Here is an 18599-nt window from a genome sequence, read left to right on the forward strand (position 1 = left end):
GACTTGCAAAGTTCTGCTTTAATTGGGACCGCCGGCTAATTGGGACTCGGCCATTATTTGAAGTTTTACGGTAAAACATATAGCTAAAATCATATAAAATAAAGATTAAAGGAGAATTGCCATTTTTTACAACCTGGACCTTATTTCTAGCATAAAATACGATCATTTAGCCTACTCACCCAGATCACTTTGGTGTACAAGTCGTTCTGACGAAATTAGCTCCAGCCTATAGATCCATATAATGCGAGTCTATAGGGCAGGCATCACCAAATGGCGGACCTCGGCCCGGACCCGGACCAAGTGATGGTTCGATCCGTGTAGTACCAAGACTGTGAGTTTATGATTATCCAGGTTGCACCTATGTCGTTTAAAATCTTTGGTAACACTTAACAATAAGGGTCCCTTAATTAACGTTAGTTAGTACATTATTAAGCATTAATATATAAACTAATTATTAGTTAATTAATGTTGAGTAATGCATACATAATGATAACTAATTACATTATTCAACTTTTAAATGTATTAACTAACTTTGAGCAGTAAACATAAATTAACTGCTTACTAATAGGCTGCATTAATTAATGTGTTTCCTAATCCTAAGTAATACATAATAATGATTGTTAATATATCTGTCTGGTAACCCTAAGCCTAAAATGTTGTTTGCGATTAAAAAGTCATTGATTAAAAACAAGTTTTTCCGAGATTTTACCTCAAAATGTTAAATGAAGCTGAATTTATTCACAGATGTTTCACAGACGATTCATCTCTTCCTTTTTATATCCAGACTGTTGGTTCTTCTTCTTGTTACTAAAACTTAACTTGTACTTAATATTAATGATCCAGACCTCCATTATCATTGATCTATCTGTCAATATCAGTTAATCAGACAGTGTTCATGTCTTACCTGCAGCCTTTACACAGACCAGCAGTCCCAGTATCACAAAGACGGACTTCATGTTTTCTGACTTCTCTCAGACCAAACTGAACCAGTGTGACGTGTTCTTAAGATAGAGCCACACTTCCTGTCAATGTCACACCATCTCCACCTAACTTTACTCCACTGTTCAAACTTCCCTTTTACTGTAAGTTCTATTTATTGATCTACTGTACATCAGTATCGGTCATCGTCTGCAGCTAAAAACTCACAGCAGTGCAACATTTTTGATTTATGACATATTACACCTTTAGTTTTATCTTTATTTATGTATAAAGATTATGTTGCTGAACTTTTGTTTGCCACTGAACTTATTTACTAAAATGATCAAAAAGCCAGTGGAAAAAATCGCATTACCCTTGAATCAAGGTAACCATGGTGATGCTAACATACATCATCCCTGCAGGCTTCTGCATCACTTTGTAGAGGATCAATATTATAAAATACTTGAAACCACCTTCACCTGCTTTAGAGTCCAAACTGAAAAATGACAAAGCTGAAACATTTTTTCTGCAACTGAGACTCAGTTTCAAAAGATGTAAAAACCAAATTCAAAGATATTCATAATGTTTATGTCCATAAAAATCACACAGTTCAGCCTCAGTTTCTGCAGAAGCAGTTGATTTTATTCTTGCTCTTTGCTGATAATTGTGGTTCATTGATCCAGCTGTCATTTTCAGCATCTTGTGTCTTTGCTGCATTCAGAGAATATTTCAGTTGTTTCTCATTATATAAATTATACATCAAATCATGAGCAGGATTTGGGTTAAAGCCGAGAATCACTGAAGCTTTACAAAAGAGTTTCATGTATTTTAGAAGCTGATTTAACAAGGAAATAAAATCCTGACTTGTTTACATCCAGGTTTCATTTCTTGTTCACATGCATCAAACTAGAGAAAGGTTCACACATGACAATAAAAATAAAAAGCCCAAACGTGTCCACAGTGCTCCCAGTGGTCAGAGACAACACAGAGGCTCCTTTAACTTGACATTTCAGTTTTTCTTCTGGAGTCTCTCCATGACATGGACACTGATGACAGCAGCCACCATGACGACCAGACCCACAGAGAAGACGACTGTCTTCACCAGGCAGAGAGAGACACCAGCAGAGAGACTCTCTGAACCTGCAACACAACAACCACCTTCATCAGACTGACACTGGTCAACAGGAAGTCATCAACCTCTTATTATTCTTCCTCTGTTTGCTCAGCACCTGTGTGTTTTACACTCAGTAACAACATCCACAACATCTGTCAAACTTGGTGACGTCACATCAGAAAAAACAAAGTGGGTGATGTCATTAAGTTATTAATCATTATCATCATTTACTGTCTCTTTAAAATAAGTTTCGTTTTACTTAAAATAAATTCTCATCTGTTCTAAATTTAACTGTGTAATATTATCAACAGGATGTTTTCTCTGTCAGACTTACCAGGGGGCGGGAGGCAAAAGTAATCAACCATTAAACTGACACTGGTCCTGCTGACCTGGTTGCTATGGTTACAGATGATTTGGTCATTCAGCAGGTAAACATGGAGAGTAGCACCAGAGGTTGTGACCTTTGACCTCTCTCCTCCCTCCTGACTGCAGGTGGTGGTGTTACAGGTAACAGTGGTGCTGATGCTGATCTGATGTGAGTCCAGTGATCTGCAGGTCACAGTGAGGTCACAGGAGTCTGAGCTGTTTGTCACAGAGTCGACTGTCAGCTTCACTGGAGACACTGGATCTGAGGGGAGAGTTTACAGGAAGAGTTTTAGAAACAGCAGCAGATTCTCTCTGGCAGCGTCTGAAGAGTTAACAAACCCACCTTCAACTGTGACGATGTATCCAGGCAGTGTTGGACTTTTATCAGTTCCTGTCACTAGTGCAGTATAAACTCCACTGTCTGACTTTTGTAGATTCTTCAGTTTCACAGAGACATTTTCCACAGACACCTCGACCCTTCCAGTGTAAGTAGTGGAGACTCTTGGTCCTCCGGCAGGTAAAAATGATACTACATTGATACTTCCATTGAATTTCCACTGAACATTAATAAAATCCTCAGGTACATCATCCTTGACTTCCAGATGTAAATCCTCTCCTGTCTTCACAAACACAGGAGTCTGAGCTCTGGACCCTGTGGAAACAAAACACACCTAGTACAATAAAAAAATAAAATAAAATAAAACAGACAGTGGATTTTTATTAAATACTGAATACTGTGTTTCTACTTGTCATTTCTGACACTCGGACCATTAGTTCAAAATTATGAAGCATCTGTGTTTCATCATGATTCACAGTAATAATAGTCGTGGGAACATATTTAAAGCAACATTGCGGAGTTTCAGCTCAGTGCTTCCACCATCTGGTGAGAAAAACGAAACTTATCAGCCAGCGCATCCAGCGTATATTCCCATTAATAAACGACAGTATTTCCCACATGTTTGCAGGGAGGAGATGCGGCAGCGGTGGTGATGACGACGACCGGAAGGGAACCGTAACTTTCGCTTTTACCCACCACGTCTCTCCTCGACGCAGAGGGGAGGGGGGGGGGAGGGGGGGCGGTGATTCGTACCCGTGCAGGGAAGTTACGTAGTGCAGTTTCAGCTGACGCGACCCAGCTCAGGCTGCGGCGGCAGCACCATTCATCCTATTAACCATTTTTCTACCATTGCAATGAGTCTGGAAACATTATTTTAAGGCCGAAAAACTCCGCAATGTTACTTTAACTGCACTGACTCAGTCTGTCAGCGCCACCTGCTGGAGGACAGAGGAGTGGACCAGGTCAAACTGAACATGTCACTCAAGCACTTTACTTTTCTTTTACAGTAACGTAAACACTGTGGATCCATAGTCTCCTCTGAAGAACAGAAACTTTCCTGTTCTCACAACTTCACTTTTCCCTGGAAAACACATCTAATAATCTAATGATATATTTACTTCTTTGTTTGTGTTTTCTTCAGACTCATGAATCAACCTTGTGCAATCATGTGGAGTTATTACAACCATCCCGTGTCTACACACACTTATTTCGTACAGAAGAGCATTAGAGAAACATACAAACCTCCTTGATGTCAGGACCATGAATGAACCAATCAGATGTGTCTGATTATAGTTTCTTTATTATTATTCTAATGGAACAAGCCTACTGTATAGTTGTAAAAACATATTAACTCAGTCTCTCAGCGCCACCTGCTGGAGGACAGAGCTCTTCACTTTATCTAACAGAGTGACACAAATTAGTCATAATTAACATCGAATGACACTGGTAATGACCACTATGAAATCAATATCCAAAAAGCTTTTTCTCTATATATAAAATATAAATGTTTCTATTCTCACTCTGAACCAGACAAACCACTGACGTGTGTCCACACCTCTTCCTCTACATTTCTACCTATTATCATTTAACAATATAAATTCATTTTAATTCAATATCTGTCTGATTTTCATACGGTCCTTTATTTGTTTGTATTTTTACCTATTTTACGTTTTTCCTAAGTCTTTTGTTGTTTTGCTTTTTGTTTAGCTTTCTTTGTTTTGCAATCACTTATTTTCAGTTCCTGTCTTTACCACAATGTTTCAGTGCTGAGGTGCAACAACCAGAATTTAACAAGAAGATGAAGAACCCAAATATGGAGCATTAGTTAGAAGATATTATTTTACCTTGACATGAAGACACCAGGAAAACAGCAAATAGAAATGAAATACGTCCCATTATTCGCCTTCCAACATTTGGTCTCAGTGCAGGAGAAACTTTAAAGACGTCTTGAACATGACACACATCACACAGTGATCTATAGGAGGAAGTCAACTTCTTTCCTGTGGCTGACCAGACTTCCTATTGTTCTAACACAGCATGTGCACACGTCACTTATCGACTTTAATGCTTAAAATTCAATTCAGTTTTATTTAGAAAGCACAAATCACAACACACCAGGTCAAGTTCATTTAATAGATGAGATCAAGACTTACAATAAAGAAAGTAACACAGCAGGGAATTGTACAAAAAAAAAGTTTTAAATCTTGATTATCCATATTTTGCCAAATCAGTTTTTACTCAATAAATACAATCATTGAAACTGAAATCTTGAAAACTTTGATTAACGCATTGTTGTAATGTATCAATGAATGAGGTCATCTTTACAATATTCTGAAATATTCTGACATTTGGGAATTTCACCTTCAGAAACAAACCAAACTTAAAAAAGAAATTGCAAAGTTGTTTCAAAGATAAAAGCAGCACGGAGACTGTCCTGGTACAGGTAAGTTGTCAAAAAATACAAGGCAGTCCAATCTCGAACAGCACCTGAGTGGTTGATTGACCTAAATAAAAAATGGCCCAGACTTCGGTGGCTGGACATCCATTCTTACCTGATAGAGACACTTGTCTCTATTCCCAGGAGATCCTCACATCCTACAAGACACTGGTTGCTTACAGCTATGTAACAGACAATGATGTTCAGGACATACCGTAGGCTACTACACGATTACAACAATAAAAACTTTGTGGCTCTGAGGACTGAGGTGCTGCCTCGTCAAAGACTATGATTTTCTCACCTTTGAAGAGAATTCCTTCAATTTCGGAGATTTCATCTCTGTGGTTCCAGTATTCCTGGATATTGAGTGGGCATTTCCTCAGGCCATCAATCCTTTATGGCTCTATTGAGTGCGATGAGCTGTGTGTCTTGTGCTGTCGCCTCTTTGCTCTCCAGCAGTTTGTTATCACTCACTGGGATGCTGCTGATGAGCGTGTGTACCTGTGCTTCCATGCTTTCTTTCAGGCTGTTGTCCTGGTGCTCAATGGACTTACGGGACAGGGTGTCAGCCACTGGTATATCTTTCCCCGGGCGGTGGATGATGTGAATGTTGTACTTTTGGAGCTGCAGAATCATCCTCTGTAGCCGTGGTGGTGCTGCGGCTAGGGGTTTTCGGAGGATTGCTTCTAAGGGCTTGTGATCAGATTCTACAGTCACTCTGCGCCCGTACATGTACTCATGGAAACGCTTTCACCCGAAAAGTACTGCGTACAATTCTTTTTCAATCTGCGCGTAATTTTCTTCGGTGCTATTGAGTGATTTGGATGCATATGCGATGGGCCGTCCCTCCTGGAGCATCACAGCACCCAGGCCGCATTTCGAGGCATCCACTTGGAGTCTCAGCTCTTTCTGAGGGTCGAAGTAGGCAAGTACGGGGTGATGTGTTATCAGTTCTTTCATCTGCATGAACACTTTGTCATGATTGCTGTCCCATACAAACTCACTGTCTTGCTTTAAGAGGTGTCGCAGGGGTGCATTTACCTCGGAAAGATGTGGTGCAAACCGGGCCAGGTAGTTGATCATCCCGAGGATGGTTTCGAGCTCCCCTTTGCTTGTGGGTGGCTGCATTTCCTGGATTGCCTTTATTTTCCGTGGGTCTGGTTTGACACCTTCACGTGAGAGGGTGTGGCCAAAGTAGCTGACCTCTGAAACACATATTTGGCATTTGTCGGGATTAAGCCTCACCCCTCTCTTTCTTGTGCGTCTCAGCATGGCCTTGAGATTCTCGCCGTGTTCCTGCTTTGATCTCCCGAAGACCAGGATGTCATCGACTATGGCAGCTACGCCACTGAGGCCTTCGTATGTTTCGTCGACCCGCCTCTGGAACTCATCCTGGGTCGAATTGATCCCAAAGGGCAGCCTCAGGAACCTATACCTGCCGAAAGAGGTGTTAAACGTTGTTAACAGAGACGACTCAGTGTTCAGCTTTATGGCCCAATAACCAGACCTGGCGTCGAGGACGCTGAAGTAGCGTGCTCTGGCCAGCTTGGTGGTGACGTCCTCTAAGGTATAGGTAACGGGTAGTGTGGTCTTTGAATTGCCTTGTTGAGGTCCCTCGGGTCCAGGCAGACTCTCAACTTTCCTGTCTGGGGCTTTTCCACAACTACAAGGGCGTTGACCCATTTTGTGGGTTCTGTCACTCTACAGATGATGTTGCTTGCCTCCATCTTGTCGAGTTCCTGTTTCAGTCTTTCTCGAAGCGCAATGGGAACTCTGCGCGGTGGGTATACCACCGGTGTGGTGCTTGGGTCGACATGGAGGTTGCACTCCCCTGGGAACTCTCCTATGCCCTGGAAAACATCAGCATATTCCTTGAGAAGGCTCTGTTACTTAAAAAAATAAAACACAACCACATTTTTGAAGCAAATTATATTTTAAAAAATATAGGCTATTATAATTATTTTTTTATTTTTTTATTTTTTTTTTTCATGAATCTCAGTCGGTGGGCAATCGGTCAATATGGGTGAGCCTGTGCCCATTCAGGCCCACCCATAGCTCCGCCCCTGCTTTTTAGTATTTAGAAAATACATTCATGTCATTTGTTCTAAATTTAACTGTGTAATATTATCAACAGGAAGTTCTCCTGCTGCTCCCCTGGACCTATTTATTGCATATTTCTTTTCTTTTTTTATTGCTATTACTGCTGTATTTGCGATATAGTGCTACTTTAATGTACCTTTCTACCTGACATGAAGAGGATGTTTTCTCTGTCAGACTTACCAGTGCGTCGGGGACAAACATGATCAATCATCATACTGTCATTGGTCCTGCTGATATGGTTACCATAGTCACAGATGATTGTGTCATTCAGCAGGTAAACATGGAGAGTAGCACCAGAGGTTGTGACCTTTGACCTCTCTCCTCCCTCCTGACTGCAGGTGGTGGTGTTACAGGTAACAGTGGTGCTGATGCTGATCTGATGTGAGTCCAGTGATCTGCAGGTCACAGTGAGGTCACAGGAGTCTGAGCTGTTTGTCACAGAGTCGACTGTCAGCTTCACTGGAGACACTGGATCTGAGGGGAGAGTTTACAGGAAGAGTTTTAGAAACAGCAGCAGATTCTCTCTGGCAGCGTCTGAAGAGTTAACAAACCCACCTTCAACTGTGACGACGTATCTAGCAAGTTGTTGGTCTTCATCCACTGTCACTAGTGCAGTATAAACTCCACTGTCTGACTTTTGTAGATTCTTCAGTTTCACAGAGAAATTTCTTTTCGACACATCGACCCTTCCACTGTAAACATTAGAGACTCTTGGTTTTCCAGCAGGTGGAAATGATACTAAATTGATACTTCCGTTGAATCTCCATAAAAGAGAAAAAAAATCCTCAGGTACATCAGCCTCCTTGACCTCCAGATGTAAATCCTCTCCTGTCTTCACAAACACAGGAGTCTGAGCTCTGGACCCTGTGAAAACAAAACACACATAATACAATAAAAATCACAAACAGTGGATTTTTTAATAAATACTGAATTCTACTGTGTTTCTACTTGTCATTTCTGACACTTGGATCATTAGTTCAAAATTACGAACACTGTCACATTCAGTGAGGTCATGACCATTATAGGGCTGGGCGATAAAACGATAACGATATCGCGAAATAACTTTTACTTGATACTCGATAGCAATATGAGACGTGGTCGATAGAAAGTCGATAGGTTTCATTCATTAATGTTTTGACAGAAAATATAAACAGCTGAACTAATGGCTGAGCAGGTTAGGTTGACACAGCACAGGAAGACACAACACTTGAGTCATATCGTGATATATATGGATATCGACTGATATGAAAAAAAATATTGTGATTTTTTCTCATATCGCCCAGCCCTAGACCATTAAGAGTTTAATATCCAAAAAGCTTTTTCTCTATATAAAATATGAATGTTTCTCAACTCACTCTTAACTAGACAAACCACAGGCGTGTGTCCACACCTCTTCTTCTACATTTCTACGTATTATCGTTTAACAATGTAAATTTATTTAAAGCCTGATTTTCATACAATCCTGTATTTCTTTGTATTTTTTACCTATTTTATATTTTTCTTAAATCGTTTGTTGTTTTGTTTCTTGCTTTGTTTTTGAACTATAAGTTTTGCTTTCTTTGTTTTGCACTCACTTATTTTCAGTTCCTGACTTTACCACAATGTTTCAGTGCTGAGGTGCAACAACAAGAAGTTGAAGAACCCAAATATGGGAAAGGAAAACAGCAAATAGAAATGAAATACGTCCCATTATTCGCCTTCCAACATTTGGTTTCAGTGCAGGAGAAACTTTAAAGACGTCCTGAACATGACACACATCACACAGTGATCTATATGAGGAAGTCCACTTCTTTTCTGTGGCTGACCAGACTTCCTATTGTTCAAAAAGAAAGAAAGCACAAATCACAACACACCAGGTCAAGTTCTTTTAGTAGATGAGATCAAGACCTTACAATAAAAAAAAATAACACGGCAGGGAATTGTACAAAAGTAAAGTTTTAAATCTTGATTATCCATCAGTTTTGCCAAATCAGTTTTTACTCAATAAATACAATCATTGAAACTGAAATCTTGAAAACTTTGATTAACGCATTGTTGTAATGTATCAATGAATGAGGTCATCTTTACAATATTCTGAAATATTCTGACATTTGGGAATTTCACCTTCAGAAACAAACCAAGATAAAAGCAGCATGGAGACTGTCCTGGTACAGGTTGTCAAAAAATACAAGGGAGTCCAATCTCGAACAGCACATGAGTGGTTTATTGACCTCATTCCAACCCAGGGCAGCACTTAACACTTTTTCTATTTTTCTCATAGCAAAGCTGTTTATTGTACATTCAACGGTAACCACTCTGAAATGAAATGACCTGAGGAAATATGTTTTCAGCAAATATAACACAGAAACACAGAACTGATAAAACTACACTTCACTCAAACAGAAACATTTTTGAGATGATAAGTACAAGGTGTCTGACATACAGAATAATCCAATTCCAAAGTATGAGTTTATCTCGAATATTTAAAAAAATATATATAATATATAATATACATATTTTTAAAAATCTCTTACAGGATCTTGACAAAAATATTTTTGTTGTTTCTCATGGCACATAAAAGTTATTTCAAGTCTTTAGATGAGCATAAAGCTCGTAACGGCAAATCATTGAGTTCTTCGGGCGTTAAATACATACATACATACATAATACATCCTACATACTGTATATGGCTGCAAAAAGAACAACGCCTTTTACCTGTCTGACCGGTTGTCAAGCGATGTTAGCTAATAATGTTGTCACCTAAAACCAGTTATGCTGCTAAATTAACACTGGTGAATGGGATACGTCTTAAGACCCATATGCCTTTGGTGCAGGTGAGTAGATAAATAAAAAATGGCCCAGACTTCGGTGGCTGGACATCCATTCTTACCTGATAGAGACACTAGTCTCTATTCCCAGGAGACCCTCACATCCTACAAGACACTGGTTGCCTACAGCTATGTAACAGACAGTCATGTCCAGTATGTAGGCTACTCTTACACGATTTCAACAATAAAACCTTTGTGGCTCTGAGGACTGAGGTGCTGCCTCGTCAAAGACAAGGGAAGAGGACGGAGATCATGAAGTATAAAGTCTGAGTCATTGAGAACAACCGCATCCTGACCACGAACTGCACCTGCATGGCTGAATATGTAATGTAAAATAATATTACGTTCATTAATCTTAGCTTGCTTTCTATTACTAGATATCCTCGTCTTCAATCACTGTTGTTATTGTAGTAAACATTTCATAACTCATCTGTTACACAGCTGTGCCTGCAGGTATACGGTATCTAGCTTTATCACCATCCAAACCAACGTGTCTAACACATTATATTGTTCTAAATCAATCTCCAATGTACTATTTTCTCTCAGAAGAAAACTCTATTCAAACTATCTATTAAAGGGATAGTTCACCCTAGAATGATATTTCGCTCATTATCTACTCACCCTCATGTTGACTAAGGGCTGGAAGAACTTTCAGAGTCCTCCGTCCCTTCTCTGAGTTACAGGGGGTCTTGGCGTAGCAGTGCATTTCAATGCAACGGTTGTAAAGGGACACCAGAGCTCTTCGTAAAAAAACACACACAAAAAAACATCCAAATACCTCCATGATGCTCGTATGTAATGTCCGTCTTGTGCTGAAGCCCCAGTTCCCTTGCGCATGCGCGCTGGCAGCGGAAGACCGGACAACAGACACTCCGGAGCTAATGCTACAAACATGCTTGGAATGTGGACTTATTTAATTTTTTTCGGGACAATTACGCAATTTGGGGCTTCAGCACAAGACGGACATTACATACGAGCAGCATGGAGGTATTTGGATGTTTTTTTGTGTGTGTTTTTTTACGAAGAGCTCTGGTGTCCCTTTACAACCGTTGCATTGAAATGCACTGCTACACCAAGACCCCCTGTAACTCAGAGAAGGGACGGTGGACTCTGAAAGTTCTTCCAGCCCTTAGTCAACATGAGGGTGAGTAGATAATGAGCGAAATATTATTCTAGGGTGAACTATCCCTTTAAACTCTATCTCTATTCTATAAAACCTGCGCATTTGTTATTTTTGTCAAAACGATTAGTGCAACCAACAGCACTTCTTTTTGCACGTGTGCAGTACAACATTGTCGGGGCTAGAGTGATGTAGACTAATAATCCCTCTATAGTAATGACACATGTTTCACTCTCTACACCTTCATCATGACAAAAAGCATCAATGATCAACATTTACAGATTTTCTTTCAGACCTCTGAATGTCCATCTACTGAACTGTACAGACTCTCTGGAGGCTTCCCTCCGGTCTCAGGAGATGCAGTGGGTCCAGTGTGAGGTCCGACCGTTGAGTAGATGGACTGTGAAGGCTCATTGGTTGGACTCTGCTCCAGAGTTTGGCCTATTTCAGCCTGGGAGATAAATCACAGAAAACATTTTTGATTAAGTTTTCCTTGTTTGTCATGAAATGAGTAGCACACATTTAAGAAAACACAGTGTTTGGATGCAGGTCTTTTGTTCTGCAGCTCATTATAATCCATGCTTTTCTGTAAAGCAGAAGTAAGCGATCCGGTCGTTTTGGCTAACTTCTTGTCAGTCGATGGAGTTAGCAGCCCCCGCCCTCGTCATGGATCTATTGGCCCTCGTCCCTACGTCACCACATTCACGCGCATCCCTTGGCTACACACACAGAAAGCCCCTTTATGCCGTTCTCTCTCCTCATTGGATAAAGGTTGTAGGATACAAGGAAAGTTTTCTCCTTGGCTTACAGCTGAGCAGAGTGACTGACAGACCAAACACTCTATAGAAGTGATTGCTGTCGGAAGATATAACTATTTAAGACTTATATTAACACAAATATTCCGCTTTACTTCTGCTTTAAGGCAACATCAATTGTCCTTATGAGAGAAGCAGAGGGAGAGGTGTGGTATCTGTATAAAGAAGGTGTTTAAATATCATAGTTGTAGTGTTAGTTGTATGAAGATGGTATCACTCACTCTGATACAAAGCTCTTTACAACCACTTGATTTAACATTTTACAAATAACAGATTGAATGTAAATCAGGCAGAAGAGTGAAAAAGGCTCCATCAGGAGGAGGTTATAGACTCCAGAGGATGAATGGACCAATCAGAGGACTTTGTGCAGGAGAGTGAGGTTCAGTTTTTTTTTTGTTTTTTACTTGAGTCATATTTATGCAGGAGTTTTATTAGAAACAGAATCATTAACTTTTTCTAAACAACCTTTACTAAGCCAAGGAATTTTACAGCCTGAACCGAATGAAGTAGTTTTGTTTGCCTAAAATTAACAAAGCCATGATCATATGGAACAGCATTTCACTCATAACGTCCATGTTGGGACAATGTCTTCATCAGAAAATAATGTCTTTATACTTTAATTCTGTGTGCAGGTATCAGGTAGCACATGTTATTTTTTTCTACGGCTGAAATTGTCGTGTATCTGCACATATAACTGGTGCAAAGTGAATACAGTGCAGTGAGTGGAGTACAGTTACCTCAGCATATGGGTTTTCTGGTAGAGAGTTTGTCCTGGTCTCAGGGGATTTTATGGGTCCGTTGTGAGTTCCCACTAAATCATAGGTTGTAGAAGGACCTGAAGCATCATTGGTTTGACTCCGATCCACTGGTTGGCGTGTTCCAGTCTGGAAGATAAACCACAGAGAGTGTCTTAAAGGTGCCTTTATTCTCTTTGCATATGAAGTAATATCATTATCAGGAAATCAAATATGGTTTATAAAAACATTAACACAAATAATACTCTGACAGTTGAATTTCATTTTGTGTGAGAATATACAGATATGACATATTACTGTACCTGATGTGAGACAGAGAACAGAAGCAAAGAGAGAAGAAAACAGTTGTGATCACACGCTGCAAAGTGCCAACGTTTGTGAGAACACTACGTCTGTTGGAACAAAGCAACAGCAAAGTGATGAAACAAAAGCATGTACAGTAACACAAGCAAACTGAGACACATTAAACATTTAAAATGGCAGAAACCTACTGTTCATGTTGAAACACATCAGGCTGATCTGATGCAGAGCGTTTAGTTTGAGCACAAACAAGCAGTGAGACCAGTGACGTAAACATGTGGCAGAGGAGCAAGAAGCAGAACCAGGACCAGCTGATGGAGCAGGGACACAGGGAAGTAAAGTGGTAGTTGATATCAAAGACATTTCTTTACTTCTCCTGTTTCCTTATATCTGATTTTTATTGTTAAATTTCTCTGATTTCTTTGTCTGACTGAACTCTGGGAGACAGATTGGAAAAACTTACCTCGGCATAAACAGTATTTTTCCCGGTCACTGGGTAATCTGCAAGTTAGACATAAAGAATATTATCTTACATTCCTTTACCTTTAGATTTCTACTGTGTAACTGCATTAATATTTATATTATTCAAACTACACCTATTACGGGGTGGCGCAGTGGTTAAGGCGGCCGCCCCATGTAGAGGCTACAGTCCTCAACGCAGGCGTCTCGGTTCGAATCCCGCGTCGGGCAGACCTTTCCTGCATGTCATTCCCCCTCTCTCTGCCTCCCCCTTTCCTGTCTATCTCACTATGTACTATCAAATGAAGGCAATAAATGGACATGAAGGCAATATCAACTATCGTGATGCCGCTGCAGCCAGAGCCGGGTTGCGTCGGCTGAAACTGCACTATGTAACTTCACTGCGCGGGTCGGATCCGCCCCCCCCACCCCTTTTAATTCTCATTAAAAGGATTTGGATATTTAACTGTGTATTCTGTTACAAAACACACACTGACTCACCTTTTCGGGTTTTTTTAGCTCCTCTAAAAACTCCTACAGCAATCAGGCCAAGAGCTAAAACACCACCACCAACACCAACAACAACATGAGCAATATGATCACGTGGTTCAGGATCTGTAATAAAAGACAAAAAACTGATTAGAAATTTGTGCCTATTGATAAAGTGTCCTGTTATAGAAACTCATCTTGTGCTTTTGACAAATTACACGAATTATAGTTTTTTATAGTAAATAATTTGCCATTTATTTGTTCATAATTTATAACTGGCTTAAATCCAGGTTTACATGGTTGTGTTCTTCAACCTGTCAGTAATAAACATTTAATATGTGTTTACATTAAATGCATTATAGAGCGTAGACTTTTACAGATTGTCCATATTGAATTGAAACAGTACGATAACAGTTTTCTTTAGATCTGTTGTTTATTTAACCCATATAGTCCAAGTTTAAAGACCCAGCTGTAAACTCTGTGATGACAACAGCAACATGAAACACAAACAGGTTATAATAGTGAAGGTTAATTCACTAGCTATGTGTCTGTAAATGAAACTGAGCTTATTTTTCTATCTGACATGATGATAATGACTTACCAGTGCGTCGGGGACAAAACTGATCAATCATCATACTGTCATTGGTCCTGCTGACCTGGTTGCTATGGTTACAGATGATTTTGTAATTATCCAGGTAAACATGGAGAGTAGCACCAGAGGTTGTGACCTCTGACCTCTCTCCTCCCTCCTGACTGCAGGTGGTGGTGTTACAGGAAACATTGATGCTGATCTGATGTGAGTCCAGTGATCTGCAGGTCACAGTGAGGTCACAGGAGTCTGAGCTGTTTGTCACAGAGTCGACTGTCAGCTTCACTGGAGACACTGGATCTGAGGGGAGAGTTTACAGGAAGAGTTTTAGAAACAGCAGCAGATTCTCTCTGGCAGCGTCTGAAGAGTTAACAAACCCACCTTCAACTGTGACGACGTATCCAGGTAGTGTTGGACTTTTATCAGTTCCTGTCACTAGTGCAGTATAAACTCCACTGTCTGACTTTTGTAGATTCTTCAGTTTCACAGAGAAATGTTCCACAGACACCTCGACCCTCCCAGTGTAATTAGTAGAGACTCTTGGTTCTCCAGCTGGTAAAAGTGTTACTACATTGATACTTCCATTGAATCTCCATTGAATAGTAATAAATCCCTCAGGTACATCAGCCTCCTTGACCTCCAGATGTAAATCCTCTCCTGTCTTCACAAACACAGGAGTCTGAGCTCTGGACCCTGTGAAAACAAAACACACATAATACAATAAAAATCAAAGACAGTAGATTTTTAGTAAATACTGAATTCTACTGTTTCTATTTGTCATTTCTGACACTTTGATCATTAGTTCAAAAAATTATAAAGCATCTGATTCACAGTAATAATAGTTGTGGGAACATATTTAACTGCACTGACTCAGTCTGTCAGCGCCGCCTGCTGGAGGACAGAGGAGTGGACCAGGTCAAACTGAACACGTCACTCAAGCTCTTTACTTTTTTTCGTCCTACGTATCAGCGGATCCATTGTCTCCTCTGAAGAACAGAAACTTTCCTGCTCTCACAACTTTACTGTTCCCTGGAAAACACATCTAATAATCCGGTGCATATTCTCATTTGTCCAGGTCAATAGTATTTCAAAGGAGGTTAAATCGATGATATATTTACTTCTTTGTTTTTGTATTTTCTTTTTTCTTCAGATTCATGATGATGAGTTAAAACCTCATGCAATCATGTGGAGTTATTACAACCATCCAGTGTCTACACACACTTATTAGTACAGAAGAGCATTAGAGAAACATAGAAAACTCCTTGATGTCAGGACCATGAACCAATCAGATGTGTCTGATTATAGTTTCTTTATTATTATTCTAATGGAACAAATCTTTAAGTTTCTTTTAACAATGACCATTACATTATAACTGTAATACTGTAACTGAAACAATAAGCCGGTGCATATTCTCATTTTTTCAGGTCATAGTATTTCAAAGGAGGTTAAATCGAAAGCAACTAGACTTAGTTATTTGTCTAGGAAGACGTTTCACCTTCATCCAAGAGGCTTCATCAGTTCATGTAGCATCTGACCAGGCTGGGACTGGTCCAACTATCTGGTGTGGAGACTCACTATTTAACCTCTTGTGTGGGCAGTATTGTAAATTGGAGATAGGTGGTGTCTGAGACCTCCTCCCCTGTTGAGGGGTCTCAGACACCACCTATCTCTAATTTACAATGCTGCCCTTTCATCCCTTCCCAGGAGATTCAACAATCTAGCCTCAAAGAACAACCACTGTTCACAAGTGGCAAGTGACTCCAACGACTGTCGTTATAACACAATAGGGCACTAACGAAGTCGAAACCAACTTTCCATCAAAGACAGTCATTTAAACGACTGTCGTTGGCACTTGGAGCACAAAAGGGCACTTGCCACTTGTGAACAGTAGTTGTTCTTTGAGGCTAGATTGTTGAATCTCCTGGGAAGGGATGAAAGGGCAGCATTGTAAATTGGAGATAGGTGGTGTCTGAGACCCCTCAACAGGGGAGGAGGTCTCAGACACCACCTATCTCCAATTTACAATACTGCCCACACAAGAGGTTAAATAGTGAGTCTCCACACCAGATAGTTGGACCAGTCCCAGCCTGGTCAGATGCTACATGAACTGATGAAGCCTCTTGGATGAAGGTGAAACGTCTTCTAGACAAATAACTAAGTCCAGTTGCTTTCGATTTAACCTCCTTTGAAAAAAAAAAAAAATGTAACTGAAACTTTATATTTAGTATAAAGCCACACAGTAGTGTTCAGTGAAGATTCAAAGTCTCAAAGCAACACTGTCTCATACAATCAGATAAATAATGACTATTAAAAAGATAAATATATTTTTGATTTTAAAAAAAACAAAGGTGGTCGAGTGGTGAGAGAGCACATCCTGTGTAATGCTTGAGGCGCTGAAGGCTGCAACACCCGACCAAGAAGATGCTTTGTGCAGGCAACAAACAAAAAAGATATAAAAAAATAATATAATAATAAAATGAATAAGGAAGTGAGTTTGCAGTTCAGTTTCCTGTTCACAAGGTGTGTAAAAAAAGAAAGAAAAAAAACTGCGTCCACCTCTTCCTCTACATTTCCACATATTGACAGTCTAAATTTATTTCAGATCGTTATCCATCTGACTTACACATAATCTCTTATTTTTTAACTGTTAAAATTTGGTTATAAAGAGTTTTATAGCTGAGTGGATGACACCATATAGGCTACTAACTACAACTATGATACAACATGTCTTTAAGATTAAACTGAAAAAACAGGCTATGTGATGATTACTCTGTTACTCTGTTAATTGTCATGTATAGCTACAGTATATCATACATTTTACAAAGAGTCTCACAACTATATCAACCAAATCACCTGAACCACCAGTCAAACCTGATCACAGTTAAACAAAACCTCTGGACTTCAGTTGATCAATGACTTTGATCAGAATCAGACTCATTACTTCATATTAAATTAAAACAAGAAAATATAAACTGTTTTAGCATTTAGGTCAGTACAGCTTTAACAGCTTTTTTCTGTCTGCTGTTTCACTTTACAACATTTAATCAGTTTTTTGTTCTCTTGAAGTTTTAATTTCTTCCCCTTTTCGCGCATTTACCTCTTCCTGACTTCCTGACTTCGTGGCAATGTTTCAGTGCGGAGCTACAACAACCAGAATTTAACAAGACAGAAAATCCAAAACATGGCATATCAGTAAAAACAAGCAAAAAACATATAGTTTTACCTTGTATTACCAGCAAAATGGCAAATATAAATGAAATACATCCCATAGTGACACATGCCACAGTGATCTATGTCAGGAAGTAAACTTCTCTTTGAGTGAAATGCACTTCCTGCTCCTCTTGCGCATGTGTTCATGCTTAGTGAGCTAAGCTTTGATTTAATTTTATTTGCAATGTACAGATCACAATAAAACTATAACATCTGTGAGTGCCTTCACTGTTGCAAGGTATCAGTGTGCAAACACCCCACTTGAAAAAGCAGTTAATATTCAGGAAGACTTCACAGGATTCCACTCAGAATTAAATACTTGACCTTTTAGATAACCAGAAATAAACCTTGTAAAAAAAAAAAAAAGTAGCAAATAACAGAGCAATCATTGACCTGATAAAGAGCCAGTCGCTGGAAACGTTGTCTTTTTTAATATGTAGCCCTTGAATATAATATATTTTACTACAAACAAAGTTAGATCCAAACCAAGACAATAAATGGACACCGGCTGCTTCTTCCTTGTAAGCTTAGTTCTGCACAGAAGAGTCTTGGTATTTCAGTCCAAATCCTTTCATGCTGCTTGTTCCCACTGCTGCTCCGTAGTGATTCTGAGAAGGTGTGACTCCAAACGCAGATGATTAGCAAATCACCTAGTCGTGGCCCTGAGTTCAGCTCAACAGTGAGAACTTGAATACAACAGCTGATCCTCCTCTGTCCTCCTTTCTCCCTCCTCCTGTCTCCTCCTCTGTTCCCTGCCTGCACATCCTCAGTCTGGCTCTGCTG

At 39.8% G+C, this 18599-nt stretch overlaps 2 protein-coding genes across 2 annotated transcripts; both read right to left on the reverse strand.

The window, feature by feature from the left end:
- Positions 1 to 1450: 1450 nt before the first annotated feature.
- On the reverse strand, positions 1451 to 17889 carry LOC146970176 (SLAM family member 7-like). The gene is made up of 4 exons (XM_085804716.1): positions 17830 to 17889; positions 14988 to 15299; positions 14619 to 14906; positions 1451 to 2058 (listed from the first exon to the last, which is right to left on the reverse strand). The coding sequence occupies exons 1-4, from the start codon at positions 17873 to 17875 to the stop codon at positions 1928 to 1930; spliced, it is 777 nt and encodes a 258-aa protein (XP_085660842.1). The 5' UTR covers positions 17876 to 17889; the 3' UTR covers positions 1451 to 1927.
- On the reverse strand, positions 2320 to 5904 carry LOC146970177 (uncharacterized). The gene is made up of 4 exons (XM_085804426.1): positions 5674 to 5904; positions 5474 to 5528; positions 2742 to 3050; positions 2320 to 2660 (listed from the first exon to the last, which is right to left on the reverse strand). Exons 1-4 carry the CDS (start codon positions 5902 to 5904, stop codon positions 2320 to 2322), a joined length of 936 nt encoding a protein of 311 aa, XP_085660552.1.
- Positions 17890 to 18599: the final 710 nt, after the last annotated feature.

This window comes from Trachurus japonicus, chromosome 17, assembly GCF_045865225.1.
Source record: "Trachurus japonicus isolate A0001 chromosome 17, Traja_1.0".
NCBI lineage: Eukaryota > Metazoa > Chordata > Actinopteri > Carangiformes > Carangidae > Trachurus > Trachurus japonicus.

Coding starts and splice junctions, on each gene's coding strand:
- LOC146970177 (XM_085804426.1), bottom strand. CDS start 5,904: ATGTACGGGCGCAGAGTGACTGTAGAATCTGATCACAAGCCCTTAGAA. Junction 5,529..5,673: donor AAGAAAGCATGGAAGCACAG/GTACACACGCTC, acceptor CTCAATATCCAG/GAATACTGGAACCACAGAGA. Junction 3,051..5,473: donor TGAAGGAATTCTCTTCAAAG/GTGAGAAAATCA, acceptor TTGTTTCCACAG/GGTCCAGAGCTCAGACTCCT.
- LOC146970176 (XM_085804716.1), bottom strand. CDS start 17,875: ATGGGATGTATTTCATTTATATTTGCCATTTTGCTGGTAATACAAG. Junction 15,300..17,829: donor CATTTTGCTGGTAATACAAG/GTAAAACTATAT, acceptor TTGTTTTCACAG/GGTCCAGAGCTCAGACTCCT. Junction 2,059..14,618: donor GTTTTGTCCCCGACGCACTG/GTAAGTCATTAT, acceptor GTTGTGTTGCAG/GTTCAGAGAGTCTCTCTGCT.